This window comes from Neofelis nebulosa, chromosome 17 (genome assembly GCF_028018385.1).
Source record: "Neofelis nebulosa isolate mNeoNeb1 chromosome 17, mNeoNeb1.pri, whole genome shotgun sequence".
NCBI classification, from domain to species: Eukaryota; Metazoa; Chordata; class Mammalia; order Carnivora; family Felidae; genus Neofelis; species Neofelis nebulosa.
In genome coordinates this window covers 1,066,368-1,076,962 of record NC_080798.1, presented here as the reverse complement: position 1 = coordinate 1,076,962, position 10,595 = coordinate 1,066,368, and the positions used below count along the sequence as shown (strand labels likewise).

Sequence of the window (10,595 nt, the reverse complement as noted above, 5' to 3'; positions counted from 1 at the left end):
CCATCAATATCCCTTGTGAACAAGACAACAACTTTATGTTGCTTAGAAGCCCTGCAGGTTGTCCTAACAGCCAACAACTGCCACTCTTCGGATTGAAACTCTGACCCTACAAAATACCCTGGCATCCAAGTATAAATTAGGATCACAGAGCCTTTCAGCCTTCCCTGAAAGTCTTCAAGCAGCCATACAAACTAAACTCTGACTGGAGAGCTATCTTCTGCCGTCACACTGTCCCTTCTAAGGCACACGAATCTGTTCACATGCTCATGCTAGCAAACACAGTTAACTTCATACACGCACACAGTGAATGGAATCCCCACGATTAACAGTGATTTAACAGTAAGACCTTTATTATGGTACAAACAAGAGCAATGGGAGGGTGACTGCTGGGTTGGTGACTTGGGAGGCTGGGATTTCCATCTCTAGAGTCACGAGGACAATAACAGCCCTGAGACATGCAGTCCACCTTTTCAATGCACCAACAGTCCTCTAGGCCAAAACTGGGTGAGATCCATGCCCTACCTCCTCAGAGAGGAGAAGTGGGGAAGGAGCAATGCTGGGGCAGTTCATGGTCATCTGGGACCTGCCCTGACATTGGAGCATGGCCCTGGGCAGGTTAACAAAGTGCACTGCAGCTGCCACATGCCTGGGGTTCCTGTGGATGTTTAGATGTATGAGGTTCAACACAGGCAAATGGCACCTTCCGAAAGGCTCTCCTCCAGCGCTGTCACACTGAACACCTAAATGCTGTATACCTGCACATTTCAGGTAGGTCTCCCATTTGAAATTTGTCATCTCCGATGAGCTAAGTCCTTTGGCTGAAGGCTTTCTCACAGTCACTGCATTTCTAAGGCCATTCTTCAGTGTGAGTTCTCTGGAGTGCACCGAGGCTAGACTTCAGTCAGCCCCTTCTCCCATCGGCCACATTCCCGGGCCTTCATCTGATGGGACATTGTGATGTTCTAGGAGCTTGGACACGGACGTAAATATTTCCCACCTTCAAAACTCATAAAGCCTTTCTTCTGGTGTGAATATTTGAACGGTCACGGAAATGGAAGACACGGGTAAACGTTTCCCAAATTCACCGTACTCCTCAAGCCCTTACCCGGTGTGCACTTTCCGGTGCTTAATGAGGCTGGAGCTATGGCTAAAGGACTTCCCACATTCGCTGCACTCATAAGGCCTTTCTCCAGTGTGAACTCTCCTGTGTTTAATGAGGCTAGAGTTCTGAGTAAAGGATTTTCCACATTCAGCGCACTCGTAAGGCCTCGATCCAGTGTGTACTCTCTGGTGTTTTAGGAGACTGGAACTGTAAGTAAAGAATTTCCCACATTCGCTGCACTCATAAGGCCTCTCTCCAGTGTGAACTCTCCGATGTTGAAGAAGCGCAGAGCTTTGGCTAAAGGATTTCTCACATTCGCTGCACTTATAAGGCCTTTCTCCGCTGTGGACTCTTCGGTGTTCGATGAGTCTGGAATTCTGAGTAAAGGATTTTCCGCATTCGCTGCACTCGTAGGGCCTTGATCCTGAGTGAACTCTCTGGTGTTTTATGAGGCTGGAGTGGTAGGTAAAGAACTTCCCGCATTCGCTGCACTCATAAGGCCTCTCTCCAGTGTGCACACTCCGGTGCTGAAGGAGCGCAGAGCTTTCGCTGAAGGACTTCCCGCATTCGCTGCACTCGTACGGCCGTTCTCCAGTGTGAATTCTCCGATGTTTAATGAGGTTGGACTTGTTGCTAAATAATTTCCCACATTCGTCACACTCGTGAGGCCTTGCTCCAGTGTGAACCCTCCGGTGTTGAATGAGGCTGGAGCTTTGCCTAAAGGACTTCCCACATTGCCCACACTCATAAGGCTTTTCCCCAGTGTGCACTCTCCAGTGGTCACTGAGGCTGTAGCTTTTGCTAAAAGATTTCCCACATTCACTGCACATGAAGCATCTTTCTCTGCTGAGGTGTCTCTGGTGACGAACAAGGGTGTGTCTGCAAGTGAGGTCCTTGGCGCCCTCTCCCGAGGTGCACGGAGTTCTCCTTCCGTGAGAGGCCGCCCCGCACTCAGCTCTCCTGTCTGACTTCTCCCTGGTGTGTGTGGCCCGATCCTGGAGGAATCTCGAGCTCGTCAACAAGTCCCTCACAACCTCGCCACAGGAAAAGGGCTTCCCGGACACACAGAATGTGTAGTCCTTCCAAGAAGAGGCTCCGCCCCTGTTGCTCCCGAAGCATTTCTCTCCAGTGCGCTGCTGCTGGTGCCCCAGGTCTGTGTCGAAATACACCTGTGTGTCACACGCCCCCATCTTGTGCACTTTCTGTCCACCAGGTGTCGCGTGGTGCTCGGTCGACTGTAAAAGTTCCCCCAAGTCCGGGACACACACCTCACGAGGGGGGGCCTTCTGGGAGGCCACAGCCGCCTTGGAAGTCCTGCCCCGTGACACTCCTTGTACAGAAACGCTCTGCTCGGGTGCCTCCTCGTCCCCTGCTCCATGCCAGCAGCCTGAAAGCAGGAAATGCTGGTGAAGCGCGGGCTGACTTTGACGGGAGGGAGGCTAGTACACGAGCTACGAATGTGTGGCCAACAAACCCGGGAACCCATGCACGGGCCTGTCTGCAGGACCACAGAGTTGGCTGAGGTTGAGGATGGGGCTGCTCAGCAGTAGTGGGGTACAAAGAACACTGAATGAGAGAGGCCTTCTGAGATGAAGGCCAGGCATGTGGCGGGACAGAGAGGAGGCAAAAGGTCTACAATTCAGTCCTCTGCAAACAACTTTCCAAAGGAACTTATCGTGATGACACCAATGCCGTGCAGAAGGGTGTGTCAAGGCTCAAGGAAACAGGACTGTGACAGGGCAGGTGGAGTTCAGGGACGGCTTAAGAACACGGCCACACCTCATGACAGAATACACAGCGGCCACTGTGCAGAGTGCTGCAGGTGGAGTGGTGAGAAAAACCGGTGCCATATGGAGCCCAGAGCTGTGACGCTCACCCCGGGCTGGAAGTTAGAGTAGAACTGACAAGTAACAGGGATGACATTCGGCAAAGAGCCATAAAAGGGCAAGGAAGGACAGAAATGAAGTACGGCCACTGGCTTCAAAGTACTAGTCAAAGAGAATAGGCTTTGGGGGCAATCTGAACCCAACACTGACGTCGTCTTCCTCCAGGCGCCACTCTGCAGGGCCTGGCTGCCTCTGAGCCATCCTGTGGGTGGGTCACCGGACCTACTGTGAACCACCACAGGCTCCCCGATCCAGCCCCACTCCCACCACGAGCAAGGATATGGCACCTTCGTGATACAGGTACTAAGGAGAAGGAGCGGACAGATGAGTGGCCACCAGCAGCCTAGAACAGCCCAGCGCATGACAGCCTATGGGAAAGAGAACTAAAGAGTCCCCGGACAACTCTGGAAGGGGGTCTCGTGAGAACAGCCCATGGTCCGTGGAAGCAGTAACTCTGGCGGAGAAAGCAATTGCGGGCACAGGCAGGCACGGCGAAGCGTCAGCTAGAGAAGGCAGCTGACCTGGAGCATGCAGATGCCTTGCACGTGGACGAAGTCACCCAGGCAGGAAGAGGGTAGTGAAGCTGGTGTCCGTTAGGTCCACCGCAAGACTCCACCCTCTTCCCTGCACGTCAGCACGAAAGCCGGTCCCACTCCAGGAAGGAGGGCAGTGCACAGACCCCAGCCTTACCTACTACAGCACCCACCCAGGGAACTGGGGAAGGAAGCAGTGCTCGTGGTCCCAAAGTAAAGACAGATTGCTGCTGGGGACATGGGGAGGGCAGAGACTAGCCCAGGGCACAGGGGTGGGTTTGAGGGTCTTACCCAAGGAGGTTATATGTGCCAAGGTCTCCAGCATCACATCCTGGTACAGACATCTCTGAGCCTCATCCAGGAGGCCCCATTCCTCCCCGGAGAAGTACACGGCCACGTCTTCAAAGGTCACCCTGCCCTGGCATGATGGGGACAGATGAACCTTTCCCAAGATCCACAATCCCTTCCCCCACCCACCCCTAATCCATGCCCATCCTCCCCCATTCTCCCAACTCAGAGGAGAAACCAGGCCCCAGTGCTGGGAGCCACGGCCCTCTTCCCTCCTCATGGGCCCACTGATCACAGGGTTCTGCCGACACAAGAGGCTCGTGGACAAGTACGTACCCAAGTTGTGGACCTGGCACAGAGGATCCACCCACTCATACCAGGCCATTCTTCTGTGGTGGCCACGGTCACATAAGTCTCAATACCAGGTCCCCAGGCCATCAGGCACATTCCCTCCCTAACTACACACAATCCTGGAAACTGGATCTCACAACCACATGCCTATGGTCAACACCGCCTCACTGTCCCACGCTGTAGAAAGGTCTCCGGCCTCCCCATATGTGACTTGTATTGTAATCACTTCCTCTTCACCCCACTGGTGAGGGCGGGCGTCCCATCTTAGGGCAATGGGATGACTAAACACACGGCACCCGACCCCGTACAGAGGAGACGGACAGCACTTTATTACCCACAGGTATTCACCGCCTGGGAGAGGAGGACACTGCACCCAGATGGGCCCAGAGCGTGGTTGTTGTGTTCTGAAAGAGCGAACATGGGGCGCCTGGGTGGCTCAGTCAGGTGAGCGGCCGACTTCGGCTCAGGTCATGATCTCGCGGTCCCTGAGTTCGAGCCCCGCGTCGGGCTCTGTGCTGACAGCTCAGAGTCTGGAGCCGGTTTCAGATTCTGTGTCTCCCTCTCTCTGACCCTCCCCTGTTCATGCTCTGTCCCTCCCTGTCTCAAAAATAAATAAAAAACGTTAAAAAAAACTTAAAAAAGAAAAAAGAGCGAACAACCAGGAGCCGGAGGATGCAGGCTTCATTGGACAGAGAGGGTGGGGTGTCTCCTGCACTGTCAGAGGACGTTATCGGCCCGTCTGAGTCACTCCACGGGCTGGCAGGGAACTGAAACCCACACGAAGGGCTAAGCAGCACACGCACCTTCGAGGAGAAGGCTGTGTGGCCCGGAAACCTCACCGGCAGCAGAAGAGGGAGGAGGAGAACTTCCCCTCAGGCCAAGTGAGTCCCTCCGCCTTTCAGCACACACAGAGATAGGGCATCACAGGGGTCTTCGCTCTAGGCCTCACACCACAGTGAGCACCAGCTTCCAGAGTGTGCTCGGTAGAGACAAACAGGATCCAACGCCACTCTAGACCTGCCGTGGTTTCCACTAGTGGTGGCAGCCCCAAGATCCTTCTGGGCAGGCCACCCTGCCTCAGACCGGCAGGACCTAGTGTCCGTCACAGGTGACCAGGTCAGCAGGTCACAGGCAACCTTACCCTCCAGCATGAACGAACACTCCCCCCTCGCCCCAGCTGCACCAAAGTCCTCACACATCCTGGCAGAGTTCGCAGAGTGGAGAAGCTCCACAGGCTCAGGCCTGACTGTCGTCCTCTTGCTCTTGTCACTCCTCAGCCTCTGCATCCCTCTCGCGTCTACTCTTCTGCCAGAAACCGTGGCCACCTGCCCGCGCATCCTGTCCCCACACACTCTCCCTTCATGGCCATTACATCCCTCATCTCTCAAGTCACACCATCACCCAAGTATCGAGCCCGAACTCCCTTTCTCCCCCCTTCTTCCTGGCACCATAATCGCTTTACCTGCATAACCAGAAGACTGCTCCTCACAGATGTGACCCCCAGCTCACTCGCCTGGGGCCACACAGCAGCCACGATATTTTTAGAGGTCTCCCTTATGAACCCCCCGCCCCCCAGATTTCCGGTGCTGTGTGTTGGCTGCCTACTTAATGCGTCCACTCAGTGCTCCCAAAACATCTCCTGCCCACACATCACTCAAACTACCAACTTCCTCATCTCCATTGACAGCCTCATCCCCATGTCCATGTGAACAAAACCCTGGAAGTATCCCTGAATCCTTGTTTCACCCCGTGACAGGGTGAAACATTAGAAAATAGAGTTGTCACTTGAAACACACATCCCGACTCCAACGACCTGTAAGCCAGGGCCCTGGTCCAATAACCCTCACCGAGACTATGACAGTAGCCTCCTCCCTGAACTCGCAGTCTACACTTCATGCTATAGCGGGGTGGATCCCATGAGGCCCTTGGTAATGTCACGTCCCTGCTCACATCCAAGCTTCCCATTCCCACCACAAGAGGCACCCAACTTCTCAGGCAGTCGTTCCGGTCCTGACTCCTGTGCCCCTGCTCCTTGTTCCCAACCGAAACAAAGGGACCGTTCGTTTCCTGAATAGTTCCGGCTGGGTGTTAACTCCAGCGTGTGCACACCTCGCTACCAGGTCCTGGGACAACCGTCCCCACACCAATTACCACAAACGGAAACACCTTCATGTAACTCCTGGCACGGGCCTGGGGTTTCTCCAGGGTCTCCAGATCCCTAACTTGCGGAATGGCACCTAAGAGTCCAGGGGACACAACAATCCAGGATAAGGGGTTCGGGGCCAATCAGGGACTGGGGCCCCGCCCACCTGTTCGTGTAGGTTCCAAAAACGCCCCTGCAGCCCCGGGAAATGGGGGCGTGTCCAGTCTTGGACGCGGGAGGCCACGGCGGGTTCCAGGGATCGAGGCTCCCCGAACTCTTGCCGGCCCTGAAAACTACGACTCGACTCGGCTGGCAGTTCAGCCTCTGTGCCTCAGTGCTCTGCATCGCCCCTCACCACGCGTCCCTCCCCTGCAGCCCCCTCCCGCACCCCGTCACGCCGGCGCTGAGACACCGGGCCCCTGGCCGCGAGTGCCTTCCCGGCCTGGACACCGGACCTGGGCCGCAGGGACGCGAGCAGGCGCCCCGCGTTCGGGCCTCGAGGGTCTGGGTGGGGGAGGGCGGGGAGGGCCCTTGGGGCCGCGCGGTTACCTCAGCCGGGTCCCTGGGCGCGGCCACCGCCATCGGACTCTGTGGGTGGGCGGTGGTCACCCGGGCGGGCGGTCCCTGTCCCTCTCGGGTCGGGGTAGCTCGGGAGAAGTGGCGACCCCAACCCCTAACGGTTCAGCAGGGTTGGCGCCTCCTCTCGCACCTTCTTGGTCCGGTTATGTCACTGTGGAAGCGGAACTCCGGAACCTGTTACCAGGTGAGCAAAACTAAGAGCGCCAACATGTCCCCTCTCAGGAGACAGTCGCCACGTGCCGCCCCTTGGTATTGCCTACACGGAAGTCTCTCCTCTAGCTCTCACTAGAGGACGACGCAGCACCTCGGCTCAGGGCTTTCTGGATCAAGTGGTCTCCACAATTCCGTTGCAGCGGACAGGGGCCTCTTGCAGTAAGGAGCCAAGGTCTGCTTGGAGGGGCGAAGGAAAAAGGCACACACGGGCAGGCTTCCCTCCCGTTTGACAGAATGTAACCATGTACGAGTGCATGGCTCTCTGCCGCTGATCACCCAAGTGCTTGGAGACTTATTTCAGACCAGAAAAGGGTAGCATGCTCCCTGAGGCTGAGAATATTGTTGGTGATGCTCCCAAAGGCTACAAAGCAAAGAAACACATCGTTCTATTGAGTGTTTTAGGCACAAAATGTGTCCACGCCTAGTGGAAGGTAATAAAGAGTATCTTATTTCAGTTCAATTTGTGCAATCCAGAGCATTAAGTTCCCTTGGTCAAGAGAGAAAATACTCCAGATTGTGCCACATTAGTAAAGATAAGAGGAAGGATGTTGAGCTGCCAGAATCCCAAGTACACAGATGTGACTGTCTCTCCTTGCATAGTATTTAATTAGGACACTGTACACTTTTTTTTGACTAGATCCAGGCCTTGGTAGGAACGAGAATCCTTTTCAGTTGGTTTGGCAAGAATCTCCCCTCCTGAATATCTGATCACCATTGATACCTGATTAAATTTCCTCGATCCTCGGCATCACACAGGTGATCTCTCATCATAGTGACCTGCTTTCAGCTAGTATCTTTTAGGTCAGTTTAGGAGGAATTTCCCTAATCTAGTGATTTTTTTTTAATGTTTATTTTATTTTTGAGATGGAGAGAGACAGAGCATGAACGGGGGAGGGTCAGAGAGAGAGGGAGACACAGAATCTGAACAGGCTCCAGGCTCTGAGCTGTCAGCACAGAGCCCGACGCGGGGCTCGAACTCATGGACCACGAGATCATGACCTGAGCCAAAGTCAGGCGCTTAATTGACTGAGCCACCAAGGCGCCCCTTAATCTAGTGATTTTCTATCACTCACCCTCCCACACACACCTGAACCGTGCTCTTTGGCATAGATACCAACTTTTAAAAAAATGTGAAGTTGAGTCCAATCTCTCTTGCCTTTACTGCAAGTTCCCATTGTCCCTACACCTGTGGGAATTGTCCTGACTGAAGTTTGTATTACTGTTTCAACAAGTGTCTGAATAATTCTTCTTTAACAGATCTGTGTATTCCCAAGAAAACATCTCTCCTGCCTGTAGAATCAACTGTTCTGTCCCATTCACTGAGAAACACTTTTATCCACTTCATATGTCTTATTTGATATCCTGAATACATTCACTTCCGTTTAGGAGTCTAGCATCAATCTCAAACAGAGATCCATGAGAGAAAATGCTACTTTGATTTGGTCAGTGGCTGCAGTATTCCAAGCTGGAGCCTGTATGCAAAGCTTGTATGCAATATCTACCTGAAGATACTGGGAGTATCTAAATCCATTATTTCACTGCTGAAAAGTGTTATCATATCTTTTGTGATGCGAGGACTGTTTTGATTGAAGAATTGATATGATCTCAGGAGAACATTTATAAAATTCAAATTACAAAGAGCTATTATTAATGTGTGTGTAGTGACTCAACAGGGGTGGCAGAAATAGCCCTGTTGAAACATCCGTTGAAGGTCAGAAAAGGTAATGTCTCAGAGAAATTTTAGCAGTGATGTCTCAAAACTGAACAAATCAAGCTGAGCATGGGACCAGAATGGCCACTCTGAAATTTTGTCTCCAAAATACAAATCTCCACTCTTGAAAAATTTGAGCAGTACCAAGCATGGAAAAAGTTAAAGGGGGGCATTTAGAGTAACCAGAACTGTACCAAATATACAGGGAAATTGAGATGTCATGTTTATTCCCTTGTCTCCTTCGTGATCTGTGAACAAATATTTGGTTTTAGGCACTTATTTTAGTTTCATGGGAGATACTACGTCGTAAGATACATAAAGACCCTTGCAGTCACGGGAGCCGTGTTGTATTCAAGAAAGACAGACCAGGAACAAAACGAGTAACTTTGGAAATAGGTACTACGTTAGAATGTAGAATGTAATATTACTCAGCCCAGTGAGGGAGGCTTCCTTAATAAGAGGAGAAAACACTTGGAATTGTGAGGGATGAACTGTATGGATATGTTTGCGATAAGTTCTAGGCAGAATAAGCAGTTGTTGGATAATTCAGTCAGTGCAGGCTTCGTAGATCTCAGCAGTGGAGGGCCTGGGACTCATGCCCAGCTGGCCATTCCTTTACTTGGCTCACTACAGACACACTCAGGGCGTGTGGGTGAGAAATCTTGGCTCTCCCTGTCCGAACCTGCAAATCTCCATTGTGGTGGACTGGGGCCTGGAACCAGTCAATGCCACTTTTCCTAGACCTCTGGTTTTCAGAGTTTGATCCCTGGACTTCACCCACAGTGTCACCTACGATCTCGTTTGAAATGCACATTCCGAATCCTGAACCCACATCTACTGAATCAGGCACACTGTGGATCAGGCTCAAGAGTGTGTGTGTGTGTGTGTGTTGATGGGTTTTTTTTTTAAGTTTATTTATTTATTTTGTGAGAAATAGCAAAAGCAGAAGTGGGGAGAATAGAGAGGGGGAGAGAGAGAGAATCCCAAGCAGCTTGGGCTTGAACTCACGAAACCACGAGATCATGACCTGAGCGGAAACCAAGAGTTGGATGCTTTACCGACAGAGGCACCCAGGTGCCCTAGGAATGTGTGTTTTAACAAGCTTCCAAGTGATTCTGATACATATTGAAGACATTTCCACCATTCTGCTGTGTGTTCTGCCAGAATATGTACCTACATTTCTCCTCATTAACAGACATTCTGTCTACATCTGTAGGCCTTTTAAACTGAAGTTGGTGGGGTGCCTGGATGGCTCAGTCTGTAAAGCATCTGACTTAGGCACAGGCCATGATCTCATGGTTCATGAATTCAAGCCCCACATCGGGCTCTGCGCTGACAGTGCAAAGAGCCTGCTTTGGATCCTCTGTGTCCCTCTCTCTGCCCCTCCCCCAGTCATGCACAGTCTCTCTCTGTCTTTCTCAAAATAAGTAAACATTACAAAAACTTTAAAAAAAGAAACTGAAGTTGGCAAAAACAAAGAGAAAAAAAACAAAAAACCGGATATGTACATATTTGTTTTCCTAATACAAGAAAGTATAAAATATTTTCTATCTTTTATTGAAGGAGCCCTATACCATATATAATTATAAAGTAGTGTGTCAAAAGTCTCAGATAATTAAATCTTCCGGAGCGAAAAATGTTTGAAGTATAGTATCCTTTTAGAATGGCTTGTGCACATGGATTCCTCTGTGTATGTCTGTATGTTAAAATATGTACAAGCTGCTTTCCTTAGTAAAAATAAAGTCATGTTTTGTGATAGATCAGTACTTTGTTGTCTCCCTTAACAATG

At 51.6% G+C, this 10,595-nt stretch overlaps 1 protein-coding gene across 2 annotated transcripts; it reads right to left on the bottom strand.

Annotated features, from left to right (window-relative positions):
- Window positions 1-332: 332 nt before the first annotated feature.
- Window positions 333-7,111, bottom strand: LOC131500385 (zinc finger protein 154-like). Of its 2 annotated transcripts, none has more exons than XM_058709551.1 (3): window positions 6,853-7,111; window positions 3,813-3,939; window positions 333-2,489 (listed from the first exon to the last, which is right to left on the bottom strand). In XM_058709551.1, exons 1-3 carry the CDS (start codon window positions 6,883-6,885, stop codon window positions 1,102-1,104), a joined length of 1,548 nt encoding a protein of 515 aa, XP_058565534.1. In that variant the 5' UTR covers window positions 6,886-7,111; the 3' UTR covers window positions 333-1,101. The 2 variants fall into 2 exon arrangements, with proteins under 2 accessions (XP_058565534.1, XP_058565535.1); XM_058709552.1 differs by having other exon boundaries at window positions 3,813-3,934.
- Between the last annotated feature and the right edge of the window lie 3,484 nt (window positions 7,112-10,595).

Bases quoted from the DNA above. Each gene is read 5' to 3' on its own strand.
- LOC131500385 (XM_058709551.1), bottom strand. From the start codon at position 6,885: ATGGCGGTGGCCGCGCCCAGGGACCCGGCTGAG. The intron at 3,940-6,852 runs GTAACCGCGCGG...CCATCATGCCAG, and splicing joins CGCCCAGGGACCCGGCTGAG to GGCAGGGTGACCTTTGAAGA. The intron at 2,490-3,812 runs GTAAGACCCTCA...TCCTGCTTTCAG, and splicing joins GGCACATATAACCTCCTTGG to GCTGCTGGCATGGAGCAGGG.